The sequence below is a fragment of the Miscanthus floridulus genome, chromosome 5, assembly GCF_019320115.1.
Source record: "Miscanthus floridulus cultivar M001 chromosome 5, ASM1932011v1, whole genome shotgun sequence".
NCBI classification, from domain to species: Eukaryota; Viridiplantae; Streptophyta; class Magnoliopsida; order Poales; family Poaceae; genus Miscanthus; species Miscanthus floridulus.
In genome coordinates, this window is record NC_089584.1 from 115918523 (window position 1) to 115940590 (window position 22068).

General features: G+C 45.0%; 1 protein-coding gene across 1 annotated transcript; it reads left to right on the top strand.

The window, feature by feature from the left end:
* The first annotated feature begins 12382 nt into the window (after positions 1-12382).
* LOC136453198 (lysM domain-containing protein ARB_00327-like) lies at positions 12383-12928 on the top strand. Its single transcript, XM_066453782.1, has 2 exons — positions 12383-12518; positions 12642-12928. Exons 1-2 carry the CDS (start codon positions 12383-12385, stop codon positions 12926-12928), a joined length of 423 nt encoding a protein of 140 aa, XP_066309879.1.
* Positions 12929-22068: the final 9140 nt, after the last annotated feature.

The following is a 22068-nucleotide window of genomic DNA, read 5'->3' on the forward strand; positions in this document are numbered from 1 at the left end:
AACCCAACTATTTATTGCACTAATCCTTATACCTTAGGCCTATAAGATAAATGAAATTGTGGGAACACCCAATAAGATCATTGCAATCATTACAAAGGTTCAAAACAATCATAAGCATAATGACAATTCAACAAGCAATAAAGGTGCACAACTCAATCATTAACTCGACTTGCGATACTATCGTCCTTATTATGCTAGGGTAATAATCCTAAGACTCGTCTTCATATTACACAAGAAGGTGATGAGGAACACTTCTAAAAGCATATCAAACCAAGGAGTGAAGATGAGAACAAAGACTTTAAAATAAGCACCAAGGTAGAGATGAATAGCAAAGGTAGAGATATAGTAGAGAAGAAAATATCAAGGTTCATAGAGCAAGGGTTTTTGTAGCAACATCTAAACCTTAAAACAACCAGTTTCTACTAGGCTTGCGTCCTACAGTCAACACTGCTCTGATACTAATTTGTCATACCCAATTTCAAGGATAAAATTGAATGCACTAAACTCATGTGTGCCCAGGGATTAGTCACACACACAAGTTGACAAATTATAAAAAGTATCATCACAGTGTATCTTACATCACGATTAATAATAACACATAGTCTTACACAACATAGCAGAAGATAAAATTATAACTCTCTCGTGGAACTCCATCACAGGGAAGGTCAACTGGTTGACCACAAGCCTAATAATCCTTAGGAAACTCCTCATACCCGTTGTCATCTGTTATCCATCCGGGTTTTTTATCCAAATATAGAAAGTAAACAAGCGTAAGTACTTCCCGTACTTAACAGGATAACATGGGGTTATGTAGCTCAAAAAGGATGACACTGGTTTACTGCAGTTAGCACTTTTAGTAAGTCAAGATTTTATTATCAAGTTTAATCAAGTTATGCTTAAGCTCCCATTTATACCCACATAATCAGGTATCAGAATCATTTGCATCATATTATCATCGTATACCATCATAAATGAACCACAATGAGTAACCAATTATTCTGTGAGTTTTTCGAGCTACTCGTGCTCGTGAGCACGGCTGTTATAACAGTTTGTAACCCTCTGCAGAGGTGGTGCACATTCACCGCGAGTCGTGATTCCCATATGCCCGGGTTAATTACTTCTATGTCACTACCAAGGTGAGCGGGCAGGGTACACTATGAAGCCATTTCATAGGTTTCTCAAACAAGTTAGTGCCGCTAGGTTTCCTCGGCAGGCAGATGTAGGAACCCCCCTTTCCTATGGCATATATCCATCGCGACTATACACATAGGAACAGAGGTAGCCCTATACCCAATGTGGCAAGCCCCTTTTTTGCCATAAAGGTAATCTCTAACAAGCTAGAAAAGGTCCTATTACTGAGCTAAAGTCAGAGCCATATGACTCTCACGATTACACTGTCAGTCCCAGCTTTTGCCGACAGATAAGTCCTTATGGAGGGCCGAGAGCAACATGATCAAAGTCATTTGCACCTTCGCCCTATGGATCAGTTGTTATAAAGCATGCATTACCTTTAGTTCTATAGAACCTTAACCATTGTATAGATTATGTTCAGTTAGAGCGCTAGCAATCTACCCATATGCAATTAACCCATAGGAATCAAGGAAACATGTCATCCAATAACTAGGAAGTCCTTATGGTTTTCAAAGTTAGACACATGCACATGAGTGAATGATTAAAGTAAATAGGACATCAAGGTAGGCCCATGCTATACTTGCCTTGGTTCACAAACTCCTGCTGGTCATCGAAGAACTCTTGATCTCCAACGTTCTCCTCACCGTCTGAACACGACCAACACGGCATCACACAACATTCCAGGAACATTCATGCAAAGCAAACAATCCTACAGTTAGAACAGTACACCAGCAGTATAGAAAACAAGATAAAATATTTATGAAAAGAATCTACATCTCGCTACGATCACGTCAACGCGAAGTTCACGAAAATCAGAGCTAAAACGCAAAAGTTATGAATTAAATGGGGTTTCCTATAGCAATTTATTTAATTAAATCTAACCATGAAATTTAAAAGTTGCAAACTTGATTAACAGCGGTACTAACACGTAGATTATAAAATTACGAAGCTAACGCAATTTGAACGGGTTAATTCGAAGCTAAAATGAAGTTTTTATGAGCAAAACAAATCTAGTGGCATTTCTATAAATACTAAAAACGTATTTTGGACTAAAACAGTGTACTTTACGTTTTCAAAACGAGAAAGCGTACTCTGGAAACTGCGCTAGGGACGGCGGGTTCAATTTGTCCGAACCCGAGGGACTCTTTAGCAAATTTACACGCGAAAGGGTATCTTCTAATCATGGCCGCAGATCTGGAGATGGACGGCTGTGGTGCCTTGGAGGAAAGTTGGCCGGCCGGAACAGTGCATCCGCGGCGGCACAGCCATTGCCGGCGGCGAGAAGGTCACCGGCGCGCGCGGTTAGGGGCCTACGGGCCACGGTTCGAAGAACCGAGGACACCGGGAGAGAGAGAGGAAGCAGGGGAACTCGACCAGGCCGATACGGCGGCCGAAGGACGTGGCTGGCGAGGTGGCGGCCATGGCCGGCGGCAAGGAGCTCCATGGCGTACTTGTCTAAGGCCCTAGAGGCCACGGTTCGTCAAATTGAAAGCACCGAGAGAGAGAGGAGAACAAGGCGAAGCTCACCGCGACTTCAATTGGGGACGAACGCGGCTCGGGGACGGTTGTCCGCGCGGTGAGACGGACGGCGGAACTCGACGCTTCTGTGCGGTGGCTCTGCAAGTTCGGGAGAGGGGTAAAATGGGACAGGGAGCAGCAGGGGAGTGGCGTCGGGGTCTGTTCTCCCATTTAAAGAGGCCGGGTGCCGTGGGGTGCTCCCACGACGTGGGACGTGGGCGCGGAGCGGTTGCGGCTGACCGGCGCGGGTGCGGGACGTGCGGGAGGAAGGGGGTGGCACTGACACGTGGGCCCGGGCGGTCAGTGGCTGGGTCGGAGGGGAAAGGGGCGCGGCAGCGGTTGCCTTGCGGTGCTGGGCCGCACGAGGCAGTTGCCGGGGCGCGGTGGGCCGGCCCAGGGGAAAAACGGGGAGGAGGGAAAGGGGAAGGCGAGCGGGCCGGCTTGGGAAGAAATGGGCCAACGGGAAAAGGCCTGCGGGCCGAAAATGAGGAAATGAGGGGAGAAAAGAGTTTTCCTTCTTGTTTTTCCAAATAAATTTTCCAAACTCATTTTCAAGTTGAATTTGAATTCAATTCAAATTTTAGTCAAAACTAATTATTACAAAAACAAATGTGCAGCAGCATGTATGCATCAACTTGTATCTATTCCTTATTATTGATTTTAATTTCACCAAAAATATTATTTCCTACATTTGAATGCACACATAATAACATAAATAAATCAATTTTAACTATTTTAAAAGACTGCAAATTTTAGGGTGTTACAAGCATAAACATTTTACTTTTTTTAGCTAACTGCTGATTATAGTATCCAAGATGGTTTCATCTGCAGTGGACCAAACAAATTGAAAACCCACGCCATGTGCAGTATACATGAGGAAGAAATGCCAAAAAAAAATGCAAATAAAATAAAAAAAACTGATGTATCTGTATGCAAGCAATAGACGACCTATCGAGACATCTAAATAAATGTGCAATCAGTGCATGAACATAATAACTAATAATAAAGAGACAAAATTTCAGGTCATTTTGTTCATCCATTCTTTTTTTTTTGTCCATCTCCTCCTAACTACCGGTAGTCGAGAGTTTCTTCCGTCTGAACATATATGACTCAAGATAGTTAGGACAAATAGATCTTTCCGTGCCTGAATAAACTGAATAGGAATATGAATGCTAATTCAAATCTATACCTAATATATAATATAATATAAAGAAAAAATTTATGGCATTTCTAAATTTTCGTCCGACCTGATCATCAGTATTTGTGTCCGTGTCTTTTTTTCGTTTCCGTCTCTATTCCTTCTCCCGTTGTTTTCTTTTCTTCTTCTCTTATTTTTAACCTTTTTCAAAAACAAATTCCAAATCTAACACCGTTGCCTTTTTATTTTTAAATCTAACCCGTTTAGCTTAGGCTTAGGCGCGGTCAAAACACGCTGCCATGTCACATGCATCAGTGCGGCATGATCTGCCATGGTGGACAACCATTTTAAAGTGGAAAACATTGCCGCGCCACTCCCGTTGGCGTGGCAGCACAGTAGCATCACGCCAACCAGACTGGCGTGACAAGATGCAACTTAGAAAAATTATATCTCTTTCATACGACCTCCGATGATGATGATATTTATATCAAAATTGTACCCTCGACAAGATCTACAACTTTATAGTTTGAGTTTTTTTTTTATTTGAGGTCTTTAAGAGGCTCAAAACAATTAAACAAAGTTTTAACAGTATATTAATCACGTACAATCGCTTGTCGACTTGAAAAAATCATATCTTTTTTAAATGGTGTCAAATGGAGATACTTTCTATATGAATGTTGTAGCTCTCGATGGGATCTATAACTTTATAGTTTTAGTTTTTTTATTTAAGGTTGTTAAGATGCTCAAAAAAATTAAATAATGTTTTAGCAGTATATTAATCGCGTACAATCGCGTGTCAGCTTGAAAAAATCATATATTTTTTATGTGGTGTGAAATGGAGATGCTTTCTATATGAAAGTTGTAGCTCTTGATGGGATCTACAACTTAGTTTTGAATTTTTTCATTTGAGATCGTTAAGATGCTAAAAAAATTAAACAAAATTTCAACGCTCATCACCTTGAAAAAAATCATATCTTCCTTATATGGCACCAAATGGAGATACTTTATATATAAAAGTTGCAGCTCTTGATGGGATTTGGTTTTGTATTTTTGCATTTGAAATCATTAAGATGCTAAAAAATAATATAAAGTTTTAGCATCGTATTAGTCGCGTACAAGAAGAAATACAAGGAGAAACCTTACTGAAAGAAAGAAAAAAAATGAAAGGTCTTTGCAGCCTCACCGAAAGAAAAAATCTTACAAATAAAAGGAAAACGCACCCATAAAACTCTTGGAGCTGGATGGACCTCCAAGACTTCGGTCCGTCAAAAAATTTATTGAGGTGCCTCCAAGTCCTGAGGTTAAAAATTTTATATGTTGATCTAACTTACCTTTAGCAACAAAAATAGGATTAAACGGTCGGTAATATCTCATTAACATGCACCTAGTTACACATGCACATGTATCACAACAGGCCAAATCCAAATTAGGCCAAATCCTGCAAAACGAAATTCTATTTAAGGTGCCCAAGAAAAAGAAAAAGAAGCAGTCCCGTATGCGGCTGTCTTTACACAGTTTGGCATTTGAATGAACTTTGTGATCTTAAGATATTCCTTTTAGCGCTTAGTGTAACCTTGTTCTCTCGTCATATTTTCTTATACCTCAAAAACATTGCTTTTCTTTTTAACTAATGAACAAGCACGTGCGGCATGTACCAGATACGATTTTTATGAGGCGATAAGCTCCGGTACATAATTAATATACTACTGAAACTTTATATTATTGTTTAGTATCTTAATAACCTTAAATGAAAAAAATCAAACTATAAAGTTATAGATGAACTTTTAGGTGGTGAACTAGGCTCAACTCTGTCACAAGAAGCTCAAAAATTTACTCGATCTAAATTTTCTTGGGTAGAGTTTGAATTGTGAAGGCGAGCTTCTCAGGTACCGCGGCAGTGCCGCATATCAACCCCGCCGTGCCGCAACGTGCGGCAGTGCCATGTGGGAATTTAATACTTGTTCAAGTTTGTTTTAAATATGCCTATTCACCCCCTTTCTAAGCTTAGCAAGGATTCTTACAATTTGACACTATACAAAAAAAGATAAGATTTTTTAAGGCGACAAGCTTGAACGCGATTAATACGATGCTGAAACTTTATATTGTTTTTAGCATCTTAATGATCTCAAATGCAAAAACACAAAACCAGACCTCATCGAGAGCTGCAACTTTTATATATAAAGTATCTCCATTCGGTGGCGTGAGGGAGAAGAAGGCGAGGCCGAGGGATCAGAGGAAGCCATGTGGCGGCGAGCTGGGGAAGGATGGCGAAGCTAGGGGCTTGGCCTGGGGTTTTATAGCTAGGCGACTAGGGTTCCATAGGTGGGGAGCGTCCATGGAACGACGATGATCCTTGGCGCCACGCCGAGCGGTACGTGGCGATCATCCGGCGTCTAGTTTCGGGAAACTTCGTGAAGGGGCATCGGGGCTCCGTAGCGCGGTCAAGGTTCGGTGCTCGCCAGCTGTGTGGTGGGGTCTGCTGCCGTGGGCGCGGGTGGCAACCGAGGCGGGCTGGTTGGTTCGTTCAGGGTCCAGCATCGACGGGAAGCAGTGGTAAGGAGACGAAAAAGCTGCGAGGGAGCAGGTGGGGAGGAAAACGACGACACTATTGATGGAGAGGCGATGAAAAGAGAAACAGAGGCAGCCAGAGGCGAGTGGGGGCTTCGGTTGATAGGCGAACGACGTCGCTGGCGGGTAGGGTCCAGAAACGGAAGCCCCCGTCCGAGGGAGAGCGGCGCGACTTCGCTCCTCTGCGCGTGACGCACTCGTGAGGCGAAGAGGGATTGGCTGCTGCTTGTGCTCGCGCTGGGCTGGGCCGAGGCACGGCTTGGGCCTGCTCTGGCCCGAGCCGAAGGAGGAGGGAGGGAGTTGGTCTGGGCCACTTCGGCAAGGAGGCCAGGAGAGTGTTCGGTTGAACTGGATTATTTACTGTTCACGCTGGAAAACACTGTTCACGCTGGAATGTTGTGAGAGAAAACCATTGCTCTGGCTGAAAAAAAAACAGAACAAGTCGGCTGGCCAGCCAACCGAACAGGCTCGAGAAGGGCATGCTCCGCTCTAGGGAAGCAAGGGGCTAGATAGGGCCTGTTGGCCATGGGGCAAAGGAGAAATATTTCCTAGTTTCTCTAGGGAATTCTGGGAATCAAGGCTACCTCCAAGCACAAACAAGAAGATCCAACTCACACATGCATCTTATACTAAAATGGTGCATCAATTTATTTGAAAACTCAATTTGAAGTGGATGGGAGAGTGTTAGGTTTACGTTTTAGGAATTAATAAACCATTAGTGCGGGTTGTATGTTGAATTCGAGTGCGGCTCGAATTCAACCAAGGTTTTAACTTTTCTTGGAAAATATTTTATTTGCAAACACCTCGTCATGTTGGTGACTTGGCCTGGCCAACTTCACGACAAGTGGTGCGTTGTAAAAGTTTTGAAGCTCGAATTTTGAATTTTGGGTGGGAAGGGAAAATATTTGATTGAAGTTTGACCTAACATTTACATGCAACACACATTCAAGCAAAAATTTTAAAAAGTTAGGATTTTTCTATTACACAGAATCATGGGATGTTACAGGAGGCGTGCTCCGCTACGCCCGCCCCAGTCCAAGCCTGAGTTTATATTATTTTTTAGCATCTGAATGATCTCAAATGCAAAAACACAAAACCAAATCCCTCGAGAGCTGTAACTTTTATATATAAAGTATATCCATTTGGTACCATATAAGTAAGATATGTTTTTTTCCGAGGTGACAAGCGCTGAAATTTTGTTTAACTTTTTTAGCATCTTAACGACCTTAAATGAAAAAATTTAAAACTATAAAGTTGTAGATCCCATCGAGAGCTACAATTTTCATATAGAAAGCATCTCCATTTGACACCATATAGAAAAGATAAGCTTTTTCGAAGGCGACAAACGATTGTACGCAATTAATATACTGCTGAAACATTATTTATTTTTTTTACCATCTTAACGACCTTAAATGAAAAAACTCAAAGCTATAAAGTTGTAGATCCCATCAAGATCTACGACTTTTATATTGAAAGTGTCTCCATTTGACAACATATAAAAAAGATATAATTTGTTCAAGTCAACAAGCCATTGTACACGATTAATATACTGTTAAAACTTTGTTTAATTGTTTTGACCATGTTAACGACCTCAAATGAAAAAACTCGAAACTACAAAATTATAGATATAGGCGAGGGCTACAATTTTCAAATAAAGATCATCTTCATCAGTGGTCATATGAAAGAGATATAATCTTTCTAAGTTGTGCCCTGCTGCGCCAGTCTGGTTGCCTTGGCACTACAGTGCTGCCGTGGCAAGGTTTTCCAGGTAGAAATGCTTGTCCACCGTGGTAGATTGTGCCGCGCCGATGCATGTGACGCGGCGGCGTGTTTTGGCGCAGCCAAACGGGTTAGATTTAAAAATAAAAAAGCAACGGTGTTAGATTTAGAATTTATTTTTAAAAAGGGTTAAAAATAAAAAAAATCGGGGCCTCAAGGAAAGTGGTCCACGCCCACCACGGTGATGTTCCGTGATTTTTCTGTGCCACGTGCTGCCTTTCCTTGTTTCTACTTTTTTAATTTCCTCGTGATGATGTAACTCTGCTTTTCCTTATGAACATAAAGATAAATATAATAAATAAGGTATTACGGGTTTGGTAACTTTGATCCTTACTTAATAAATATAAATATTTCTATTACTAATTAATTTATTGATTTTAATTAGGAGTGAATTATTATTCTTATGACATGAATTAGCCGATGGCTTAACTAATCAAATCGTAAACTGCAATCTTGAATAGTTTGTTATCCAATCTAATCAAAACAAATGTTTATCTAAGTTGCCCACACATACCAATGCAAATCCTCTTAGTTGTCCGCATATACCGGTGCAACTTTCGATAAGGCCTGGTATATGGAAATCGAGACACGACGATAATTAACCCCTTACCAACTTTAATAAGATATAAAAAGTACAAGTTTTTATGCATCCTTAAAAGAAGTCACGAAACTTGATATTTTTAATTAACACATGGGTTGTATGAAAACTAAAGTTATGATACATTTTGGAGTAAATATTTTGTGCCTTATAATGAAAGAAAAAACATACCAAGGTTGTATTTTAATGGATTAAGTCCACTTTTGGCCCCTCAAATATTGGGTTCGTCTAATTTTGATCCTCGACTACAAACCGTCTAATGCTAGTACCTCCACAGTCAAAACCGTTCACTTTTAGCACCTGGGCGCGGGTGAGGCTGTTTTGTCCCACGTGGAGCGGTTTTGACCACGCACGCTGGCGTTGACCTCCATCTTAGTGACATGTGGGGCCCACGCGTCATCAACTCAACCCCTCCCTCTCCATCCTCACGCATACTCCCCGACGCCTCCTCTCTCCTCACGCTGCGGGGCGGGCACTGCTCCTTCGTAGGCGCTACTCCCTCCGACACGGCGGCGCTGGCCTCGGCGTTGACTGTGCCATGGTGGCCCCTCTCTTTCCTCCCATCACCGATGGCGAGCAGGCTAAGACCGCAGCGCACAAGCAGCATGGCGGTACGTGAGCAGGCTACGGCGGCGGCGCGCGAGCAGGGCGGTGGCGCTCGAGCAAGTGGCGATGGCGGCGCCCGAGCAGGATGGCAGCGCACGAGCAAGCTATGGCAGCTGCCGCCTCCCTACGCCGTAGCCGAGCTCGCCGGTTCCGCCTCCAAAAATCATCACCTACACTCGGCCTCTCTTCAATTCCTCTTACACGTAGCCTCCCGAGGTTCCTAGCTACCTTGTGGACGCGGTCGCACCGGCTTTCGTGCACTAGAGAGCTCGCCCTGGCTATCTGACGCGGCGGAACCGCGGCAGCGGCGTCGCGTGCACACGCAGATGATGGCTCCGCATGGGCGAGACGGGGCGCAGCACTGTGCCCCACCAGGCACACAGTGGTGGTAGGGCTCTCAGCCATGGCGCGGACGCGGCAGACACACAGCTCGGCGTGGCAGAGCCAGCGTGCAGCAGAGGCACGCGCGACAGCGGGTTAGCCGGCCAGCCTTCGAGTGTTGCGATGATAAGGGCACAGTCGGGTGCGGCAGCGAGGCAGCAACACGATGCGGCAGCAAAGCAGCAGGGGCAGTGCGGGCGCAGCAGGACTGGCCAAGGCAGCGACCGGAGAAGCGGCGACGGCAAGGCGAGGCTAGAGCGGCTCAGCCACGGCACTGGCGCGACAGCGGGTCAGCTAGGCAAACTGCTATGACAGCGCGATGAGGCAGCACGGTGTAGGGTGAGCAGGCGCTCGGCCCTCGACGACCGGACGCGGTGACCGTGGACACCGGGCGAAACAGAGTGCTGCGCGATTTTGGCGTGTGTGTTTCTTAGATTTCACTGTGGCACTCTGGCTCGTTGAAGTTACTAGCCCCAAGCTTGCACTTAGAACTACAACCTTTATTCAGGCACTTCCCGGTTTCGAGCAACTGGCAGGGAAGAGTAGAGGCCCCAACGTCGATTTGTCAGGCTGTGCAGTGTGGAGAGGGAGGCGTGGTCAAAACCGCTCAACGTCGGTCAAAACAATCTTGTCCCCGCCCAAGTGCTAAAAGTGAACGGTTTTGATAGTTGGGGTACCGGTACTAGACGGTTTTGTAGTTGAGGGTTAAAATTTGACCAACATATTAGTTGAGGGGACAAAAGTGAACTTAATTCTATTTTAATTCAAACAGAATTCACATGACATTGTCATATTATTGCCAATATTAACTTATATTCGGGATACGGTGGCCATCATAAAATAAAGTATAGCTTTTAAAGTTTATAGAAAGATAAAAATAGAAAATAAATAAATATGTAACATTGTCATCCTTATTTTTATTAACAAGCCCGTTTGTTTGCGATTGCTGCAGCAACCACCCGCAACATCAAAAGTAGCACCAATACAAATTAAGCTACCGCGGGCGCTGTAGTTGTGAAACAAGATGAAACGAATAGGTCTAATGTTTGATAGCTTTTTTTCTCTCGTTGCAGCGCACGGACATATTTGCTAGTAACTACAAATGATCATCTTGAAAAAAAGCATAGCACATCCTTAGTAATTCCCTTTATTGAAAAAAGCATAGCACATCCTTAGTAATTCCCTTTATATGTCCATGTCCACAGTAATCTCTTCTATATGTCCATCATCCATCCTCGGTATTTTTTGGCAGTTACTACTGAAATAACACTTTATCGCCTTATTGTCATTCTAAATAGCATAATAAATGAAATCAAGAAATCTCACCTAATCAGCTGATGAACCAAATGTGAGGTTATCAATGAAACAGACTTTCTTCATCAATAATCATAAGCTTCAGGTAAATACTACCACCACTGCAGCGAAACAATATTACAGTATAATTTTTCTCTTTCTGCATCCATGTAAAGGCAACATGAATGACGAAGGTGTTCTCCATATGGCAAGAGGCTTAAATCTGATAGCCTTAACTTGCTTGGTGGTGACTGCATGGAAAGAAAAGTAGACCGAAGCTTAATTACGAAACTGCTGAACTGGAGGGAATATTAACATTTAGAAATCTGAACCTGTGTTGGTATTTAAGGTTAGGCACATACAGATACAGCCGTGAAATATTGGGCTCTATAGAGTTAGCGAAAGAAAATTTTATTTCAAGTCTGGCTAACATTTGCTACCCTGTAACTGCAAAGATGAAACAATACTTAAACTATAATATATTGTGTGCATACCTTGACATATATACTTTGGGATATCTCCCAGCACCTCGACGCTCGGGACCAAGGAACCATCCCCGTGGTAGATGGTAGGGGTAGCCGCCGATTGTGCCGCCGCGGCAGGAGGAGGCAAAAGAGGTGACGAACCAGATGACGGCGCTCTAATTTCCTGAACGTATCTGCTGAAAGAGGACATGCATCGGTGTGGAGGAGATGAGGGCGTGAGACGGCCTGACGGAGGTACAGAACAGATCGACGATGCGGCCGCGAGCGGAGCCGCGAAGGCCACGAAGGGGCCGAGGGGAAGGCCACGGAGGGCCGGGGCCTAGGACGCAGGACTGGTGAGCACTTGCCAGCGCGGCAGGGTCGTTTAGGACTGGGGAGTGGGGACACGAATGCTGAACCGGCTGAGGCCGTAGATAACCAATGTGTTGACTGGCACGGAGGAGTCATAACCGCCACACGTGCTACGTAGGCATAGGCTGAGGCCGTATAGATAACCAAGGTGTTAACCTTCAATTTATTCACGGTTGAAGCTCTAACAACTAATAAATTATATCTTATTTCCCTATTCCAAATGAGCTCCATTGCAATCATAAACACCCCCTTCGGATTCACTTGCTGGTCCAGGGCCAAATTGCCATGGGAGGCACCGGCTAAAAAATGTGCTGCGACGACATGTCCATAGCAGCGTCACCGATTCACCCGTCCATCGATTCGTCACGTACTACATGCATCTTATCAGCTACCGCATTCGCCGAGCTATAAGAAGGCGCGAAGCATGCTCTTTGCGACACCAAGCCATCCAAGCAATAAAAGCATATATAGCTCGAGCTCAATTCTTCTACACAAAATCTATCTGCTTGCACGGTTGAAGCGGCAGCACTCGCAATGGCGAACCAACGCGCCGCTGCCGCCCTCCTCCTGATCGCGTCCCTCTTCGTGGCGGTCGCCATCTCCGGGGCCGACGCGAGGCCCAGCGTGCGTCCCAGCAAGACGGCAGCCCTCCGCCGCGACGCGCATGGAGGTGGTATGCAGCTACATACTCCGACCTGTCATCCAAGCAATCATCCGGCATGAAATGCATCTGTGCCCGTGCATCGTTGTCTGACCGTATGATGAGCGTGCGTGCCGAATGAATGAAATGCAGCAGGTTACATGGCGGATGCTGCGGCGCCAACGGAGCCGAAGCAGGAGCCGAAGAAGCCGGAGGAGCCAAAGAAGCCGGAGGAGCCGAAGAAGCCGGAGAAGCCGGAGTCGGAGCTGACCTGCAACAAGGTGCACGGGGTGCAGGCGGGCGAGACGTGCTGTTCCGTGGGGGAGGGAGCGGGGCTGTCCCAGGACCAGTTCCTCGGCTTCAACCCCAACCTCTGCTGCGAGAAGCTCTTCGTCGGCCAGTGGGTCTGCCTTGAAGCCACATCCGGTTGTCATGACTGACTTTAATTTGCGCTGCCCCCCTGGACCTGCGTGTGCGTCGCGACGATGCTGAGTCGTGCTTTGGCTTTGAATAAGGAGGCGCATCCTATATTCCTATGGTGGGTTCGTTCTCTGTTATGTTCCCCTCCATGTATGAGCTAAGTTTTTTTCTCGAATAATTTATGAGCTAAGTTTTTTTCTCGAATAATGTATGAGCGAAGTTTTTTTTCTCGAATAATGTATGAGCGAACTTTTTCAGTATCATGTAGTCATGCGTGTCAGTCTATGTCTGCATCCCCCGCAACGCATTTTCCAGGAAAAAAAAATCATTTCATCGTTTTGCTCTCATGTAGTCATGCGTTCGATATGTATCGTGCGTTCGTTTGTTCTTCATTTCGTCCATCGTGTTGCTGATGAGAGGAGTTGTTATGCTTTGTACTCTGCTAATTCAACCGCCACCGGCCTAAAATGCCTCCTCGCGGTCATACATATTGATGGTTGTACATATTTGGATACCTAATTAATAACGGTAATGCCCCAATTAAGACGTCCGGAATGGACGAACACACTACGTCAAAAAGCATTTCTAGGGATGGTTGTAGACCATTTGTAGGGGCGGTTTGCCCAGCCGCCCCTACGCAAGGGTCTCTACAAATCATGCATTTGTAGGGGCGGTTCTCTGGCCGCCCCTACAAATCGATTTGTAGGGGCGGCTAGTGTTTCCAGCCGCCCCTATAAATAGATTTGTAGGCGCGGCTGGAAACACTAGCCGCCCCTACAAATCGATTTGTAGGGGCGGTTGTAGTACCAGCCGCCCCTACAAACAGGTATTTGTAGGTGCTTGTGCTGTTTCATGACCCAATCATCCGAATGGCCATTTCTCTCCGCCATAATGATAGCCAAGTGTTCATCAATATACGGTTGCATCAGTTGTGTACTCTGCAAGACACTGTAATGCGCCCGACTCACCTCTTTGTAATCATGGTCGATGAACACTTTTCTACCACTGGTGCCCTTCCCAGCCAGCCTACCCTTGTGACGAGAATCGGGTTTACCAATCCCTTTCTGTACTTTTAGGTACTCTTGACAGCACTCGACGGCTTCTTCAGTACTATAACCTTCTATCATGGAGCCCTCTGGGTATGCTCGATTATGCACGTATCGACTTAAAACCGACATCAACCGCTCATAGGACCACATTTCATGCAAGTAGCAAGGGCTAAGCGTCTGTATCTGATGAACCATGTGAATCATGAGATGTGGCATTATATCAAAAAAAGCAGGAGGTAAACACATCTCCAGTTGGTTTTGTGTCTCCACCACAAATTCATGTAGGTCACTCAGCTCTTCCTTGCCAATCGTCTTCTGTGAGATCTTCGAAAAGAAGTAGCACATGCGGGTGATGGCCATTTTCAAGAACTCTGGCTTTATAGCCCTGATTGCAATAGGTAGAAACACTGTCAGCATCACATGGCAATCGTGAGCCTTGCAGTGTGTTATTGACAAGTCCTTCATCGACACTAGCTTCTTCACATTTGCTGAAAACCTAGTCGGGACTTTGATCCCCCTCAGGAAAGTGCATATAGCTCTCTTCTCGTCTGGTGTTAGGTTGAAGCACGCCGCGGGCAGAGTGTATTTTCCATTAGCCTCAGGTACCGGGTGAAGCTGTGACATCATGTTTAGCTGCACCATGTGTTTCCGTGCTTTCAGACCATCCTTTGACTTGCCTGTGTCCATCAAGGTAGCAATGAGACTCTCAAAGACATTCTTCTGCACGTGCATAGCATCAATGGCATGGGGGACCTCCAAGTCTGGCCAATAAGGCAGATACTGAAAGAAGATCGATTGTTTCTTGAAAGGTACGCCTTCGATAGGAGGTGTGCTTCTATCTCTGTTCGTCCCATCCGGATTCTTCTTTCCATAGACGACGCGCATGTTTTTCACCATTCTGTACACATGTTCTCCGTTATGACGTCTCTCCAGAGGGGGTTCAATCTCTAGGGCGTTGTCATAAAATCTAAAAAACAATTTGCTGCGGTACTTGTGACTTGTCTTTAAGAAGCGTCGGTTCCTTAGGTAAACTATCTTCTTGGATGCATCCAGGTAAACCCATGTAGTACCATCCAAGCAAACCAAGCATCCCGTCTTCCCTTTGATCTGTCCAAACAAAGCAAACAGCGTGGGGTAATCATTGGTAGTAACAAATATTATTGCTCTACATATGAAGTCCTCCTTTTGGAACGCATCGTACATCTGCTCCCCATGCCTCCATAGTCTCTCCATTTCTTGCATAAAGGGCTCGAGGAACACGTCTATATCAATGCCTGGTTGTTTAGGGCCAGAAATAAGAATAGTGAGGAGAAGGTACTTTCTCTTCTGACACAACCATGTTGGGATGTTGTACATGGTCAAGATCACTGGTCATGTGCTGTGGTTGCTCATCCTCTCATTGAAGGGATTCATTCCATCGGTGCTCAGGCCAAACCGTACATTCCTTGGGTCATCGCTGAATTCTTTGTGCTTCTCATCAAACCTTTGCCACTGACTACAATCAGCCGGGTGTGCCATCTTATCATCATCCACCTTGCGCTCATCATCCCACCATGTCATGAGTGCGGCTTCTTTAGGGTTTAGGAACATACGTCTCAAGCGGTCGGTCACTGGCAGGTACCACATTACCAGGGCAGGAATTCTTCTCTGCTTTGCATCGTTGCCTAATGGAGTGTCCTCTAGGGGCTGAGATTCTTGTACCACCTTTTTTGTACCCTTCTTATTCCTCTTTTTCCCCGTGGATGGTTCGTCCCCACCGTAAAGGTCATTGTTCTTGTACCGGCTGGCCCCACACCGGGGACATTTATCCAATGACTTGAACGTTTCACCACGAAAAAGTATACAGTGGTTGGGGCATGCATGTATTTTTTCAACCCCCATTGTCAATGGACTTATGATCTTCTTTGCTTGATATGTGTTGGTGGGAACTGAGTTTGGTTGTGGCAGCACCCATGACAGGAGATGCAATAGATCATTGAAACTACAGTCTGACCAGCCGTACTTAGCCTTCAGGATGAGCAGCTCAAGCACGAAACGTAGCAATGTCCAATGTGTCGTACAACCCTTTTCAACACCATACACAGTCTCCTTCGATGCTTTTGTCACTCTTTCCAAATTTTCTAGACCTTTCGGGCTATTTAGTAAAATCTCTGGTCCAAGGGTTCGAATCATGTCATCTAAATCATCTTCAACTCCGACACGTGCTCCACCATCATTATTGGCACCACTTTTGTCGTTACCATCCCAACCACCAGCATCACCACCTTGTTCATTGCCAAACTCGAAATCCATTTGTGCATCAAGCTCGGCTGAATATTGGGACAGGGATTCTATGGTTTCATCGTCGTATTCCTCCTCATCCTCGTCGTTAACAATAACCGTTTCACCATGATGAATCCACACTGTGTAGTCCTCAACAAATCCTCATATAATCAAATGTGATCTGATGATAGTCACATCTGTCCATGCCATACGGTTCTTGCAATCTTTACAGGGGCAAATAATTGTATCCTTATTCTCTTTCAATGTCGTTGCATGCTTCGTTGCGGCTTCAATAAATTTATCCACCTCTTCACGGAAACCTACCTTGAACCTTAACGAACCATACATCCAAGAGTTCCTGTACTCCATCTTTTACAACAACAACAAACACAAACATTAAAGGACTACTTATTCAGATATATATAAAAATTAATCAAAGTAATAATTATTTGAGAATAATTGTATATACCTCAGATATATATGAATATAAATCTAATATAATTACATGAAGCATACAAACACACCATGGTAGAGGAAAATTAATTAATGGCCCATTTATCCATAAATAATTAAAATACATATTTATTGATTACAATAAACAATTTCAAAGACAACAATTAGCAATAATTATACTTTACCCAATATCTTTCGTACAAACCCTAGTCCAATTTTATCAAACATAAATTTACAAAAACGAAATTAATAAAAAAACCAAACCCTAGATCTAGATCACATGCACATGAAACATCCATAAAACTAACTAATGGTTCACTAAAATCAAGAAACATGGACCAAATAAGGGTATGGTCTTGTTCCCCTCCCTAATTTACCCTAGTACATTTAAAAGTTGGGTCTAATTTGCTCATAAATAGCTCAAGCACCATAGAAGAGAGAGAAAAACAAAACTCTAATTATTCACTAATCAACCATTAAAACTTCAAAAAAAAGTGTGGAATAGCATTTTCTTACCTTCTACAACCTCTCCACCAAAGGATTTGAGACTAAAACCTTCCCCCTTAGTAGAGCAATTTTTGGGAGGTGCCCAAGGCCTCCCCACCTTTCTTTCACGGGTTGGAGTGAGTGGCCCGAGGAGGAAGAAGGTGCTGCCTCGATTTTATATGGGGGCCATTTGTAGGGGCGGCTGGTGATTGAGCCGCCCCAACAAATAGGAGCTATAAATACGGGGCCATTTTTAGGGGCGGCTCAATCACCAGCCGCCCCTACAAATAGAATTTCCAGGGGCGGCTGGTGATTGAGCCGCCCCTACAAATCAGACCCTATTTGTAGGGGCGGCTCGTAACACCAGCCGCCCCTGCTGTTCCATTTATAGGGGCGGCTGGTGTCTGGGCACCCGAGCACGCCACTGTAGGGGCGGCTCCATCACCAGCCGCCCCTACAAAAAAATCGATCCGTTGCTAAAAATCGTTTTCTACGTAGTGACACCCTCTGCTCAGTCCCGCACCTAGTCCCTCGCTTTGTCCTCCCTTCCGCGCTCGCGCCCCGTGCCTACCACGACGCGCGGCCATGGCTGCTTCCCTGGGCGGCGGCGGCGTGCTCCCCCACCCCGGCGTCCTCCTCCTCCACCCGGGCATCCTCTTCCCCCACCACGGAGGCGCCCCTCCCCCAGCCCAGCATCCTCACCCACCGGGAGCGCCCAAAGCCTGCGGATCCGGTGGCCCTCTGCCCCACCCCGGAGAGAGCCATGAAGCACGAGCGAGATTCATGGAGGTGGCGCGGCGGCATTGTAGGGGAGTGGGCGGCTCTGCCCCACCCCGGCACGGTGCCCTCCCCATCCCTGTGGTTCCCTCTCTTAACCTAGCGAACGAGCTCCCCCACCCCGACGGCCAGAATCGACCAACCTTGCCTTCCCCTTCCCTGTGTTGCATACGCATATTTCAAGTATTTTAGGTGTTTTAGATGTATATTGCATTTGTTTCATATGGATGTTGCAAAACTAGATCGGGGGATGTTGCACATGTTGCAATTATTTCAGAGGCATGTGCAAGCGTATGTTTTGAGTGTTTCGGATGTTTCAGATGTTTGTTTCATCTTTGTTTTCCTGACGCATGTATATATCGCCCTACGTACTCCATACGAGAAGCCAGGCTTTTTGGATAAAAGTAGGAGATCGGATCAAACCTTACGAAGAGCGATGCGCTGTGATTCCCCACGCCATGACACACCGCCGCGAGTTGCGTCGTGATGCTGCCTAGATCAGCCGAGTTGCCACGAACGACGTAGCTAGATCTTGTGGTAAGCCATCTGGTTCGCTAGAGGATCAGCACGCATACCCCTACCTGGCGCGCCACTGTCAACGAAATCTAGTAGGCAGTCTACCGAGGAGTATACCCACGAAAGTAAATAATCGGTGGGGGTGCGCGTGATTAGGAACCAGATGGTAACAGAGACACAAGACACAAGATTTATACTGGTTCAGATCGTCAGCTTGACGTAACACCCTGCATCCTGTGCTCTGTAAATTTATATTGATTGTGTATCAAATTCAATCTCTCGTCTAGCGGACCCCTACTTATCCTTATATACTCTAGAGGGGTAGGGTTATAAGGAAAATATCATATTTGGTATTATACAAAAATCACATCTTCATGTATTCTTACGGTGCACGCCTTGATCTTGTGGGCTAGGCCACCTTTGGGGTGCGGCCCATGTCTTGTCTTGTGGGTAACGGGGGGTATATCCCCCACAGACTGGCTGCTGCTTGTGCTCGCGCTAGGCTGGGATGAAGGGGCAGGGTTATAAGGAAAATATCATATTTGGTATTATACAAAAATCACATCTTCATGTATTCTTGCGGTGCACACCTTGATCTTGTGGGCAAGGCCACCTTTGGGGTGCGGCCCATATCTTGTCTTGTGGGTACCGGGGGTATATCCCCCACAGACTGGCTGCTGCTTGTGCTCGCGCTAGGCTGGGATGAGGCATGGCTTAGGCCTGCTTTGACCTGAGCTGAAGGAGGAAGAAGGGAGTTGGTCTGGGCCACTTCGGCAAGGAGGCCAGAAGGGCGTGCTGGGCTCTAGCAAAGCAAGGGGCTAGATAGGGCCTGTTGGCCATGGGGCAAAGGAGAAAGATTTCCTAGTTTCTCTAGGGAATTCCAGGAATCAAGGCTACCTCCAAGCACAAACAAGAAGATCCAAATCACACATGCATCTTATACTAAATGGTGCATTAATTTATTTGTAAACTCAATTTGAAGGGGATGGGAGATAGTTAGGTTTACATTTTAGGAACTAATAAACCATTTGTGCGGGTTGTATGTTGAATTCGAGTGTGGCTCAAATTCAACCATGGTTTTATTTTTTCTTGAAAAACATTTTATTTGCAAACACCTCTTGTCATATTGTTGACTTGGCCTGGCCAACTTCACGACAAGTGGTGCGTTGTAAAAGTTTTGAAGCTCGAATTTTGAATTTTGGGCGGGAAGGGAAAACATTTGACTTAAGTTTGACCTAACATTTACATGCAACACACATTCAAGCAAAAATTTTAAAAAGTTGGGATTTTTCTATTACACAGAATCATGGGATGTTATAGTCCTCCCCTTACTAGAATCTTGTCCTCGAGATTAAGGTGATACTCAGTCGATGAAGAGGTGGGGGTGCTGCTTTCGAAGTTCTTCTTCCTTCTCCCGGGTAGCTTCTTGTTTAGTGTGGTTGCTCCATTGAACCTTGCACATGGGGATGGTCATTCTTCTGGTTTCCTAGACAGCTATATCCAAAATCTTGATAGGATGCTCAACATACTCAAGTGTGTCTTGTAGATCTAGAGTTTCTGTCTAGACTTGTTCATTTGGAACTCTCATGCATTTCCTCAGCTGTGAGACGTGGAACACGGGGTGCATTCCAGCTAGGTTAGGTGTGAGTTCCAACTTGTAGGCGAGCTTCCCAATTCTGCTCACGATCTTGTACGGGGCTACAAAGCGAGGTGCTAGCTTGCCTTTGACATGAAACCTCATGATGCCTCTAAGAGGTGACACCTTAAGATACACATAGTCACCAACATCGAAACAGAGATCTCTTCTTCTTTTATCAACATAGCTCTTTTGTCTGGTCTGGGCTATCTTCAGGTTCTCTCTCACCTTAGCAACTTGCTCTTCAGCATCTTTGATCACTGCTAGTCCAAAGAATTGTCTTTCTCCAACTTCTGACCACATGAGTGGGGCCGTGCACTTTCTGCCATACAAGGCTTCAAATGGGGATATCTTCAAGCTAGCTTGATAGCTGTTGTTGTAGGAGAACTCGGCAAAGGATAGACTTCTCTCCTAATTAGATCCATAAGTCAAAACACAAGCTCTAAGCAAGTCTTCTAGAATCTGATTCACTCTATTAGTCTGACCATCAGTCTGAGGGTGGAAAGCTGTGCTGTAATCTAGGGCTATACCCATGGCCTTATGGAAGCTCTTCTAGAACTTAGCTGTGAACTGAGGCCCTCTATCCGACATAATGGTCTTGGGAGCTCCATGCAGACATAAGATGTTGTCAATGTACAAGTCTGCAAGCTTATCTGTGGTGTAGCCTATTTTCATCAGGATGAAATGAGCCACTTTGGTCAAGCGATCGACTATGACCCATATCGAGTCATGCCCTTTCTGAGAGCGAGGCAAGCCGACTATAAAGTCCATGCTAATATCTTCCCATTTCCACACAGGAATGTCCAGGGGCTGAAGCAAACTTGCGGGCCTCTTATGCTCGGCTTTCACTCTTTGGCAGATGTCGAATCTTGCCACATAGGCTGCAATATCGGACTTCATGTCCTTCCACCAGAATCTGTCTCGAAGATCTCAATACATCTTAGTGCAACTAGGGTGAATGGAATACCTAGAGTTATGTGCCTCTGATAAGATGGATTCTCAAATTTGCTGATCTTGTGGGACACATAGCCAAATCTTCAACCACAAGGTGCCTTGCTCATCGATTCTGTAGTTTTGGAGCTTTTCCTCTTGCATAAGGTTCTTAATTTTTTTGAATCTCCTTGCATGATTTCTGAGCTTCTCTGATCTTTTCTTCTTGGGTGTAGGTAACTTGGAGTGTGTGAAGATAACCACTACCACAAGCTTCAATTCTCAGCTTCTCAAACTCTTCATGCAACTCAGGCAATCGCTGTTTGGCAACCAAACTATTACAATAGCTCTTTCTACTCAAGGCATCTGCCATGACATTGGCTTTTCTAGGATGGAAATGAATCTCTAGATCATAGTCCTTGATCAATTCTAACCATCTGCGTTGTCTCATGTTTAGCTCATTCTGCATGAAGAAATACTTGAGACTCTTGTGATCGGTGTAGATATCACACTTGTTGTTGATCAAGTAGTGCCTCTAAATCTTAAGAGCGTGAACAACTGCTGCTAACTCAAGGTCATGTGTGGGGTAGTTCTTCTCATGATCTCTTAGCTATCATGATGCATAAGCAATCACTCTATCATTTTGCATAAGCACACATCCTATTCTTTGCTTGGAAGCATCACAATATACCACGAAATTATGGTGAATGTCGGGTAAGGCAAGGATGGGAGTGGTAGTGAGTCGCTTCTTGAGTTCTTGGAAACTTTGTTCACATGCCTCATTCCACACAAAGGGAGCATTCTTCTATAGCAGCTCTGTCATTGGCTTAGCAATCTTAGAGTTCTCAATGAATCTACGATAATATCCAGCTAATCTAAGAAAACTCCTGATATCAGTGACATTTTGTGGTCGCTTCCACTCTATATCAGGAGCATCCACTCTTGATCATGATGACATTCAAGCTACGGTAGTCAACACACATCCGCATAGATCCATCTTTCTTCTTCACAAAGAGCACGGGAGATCCCTAGGGTGAAGCACTAGGCCTAA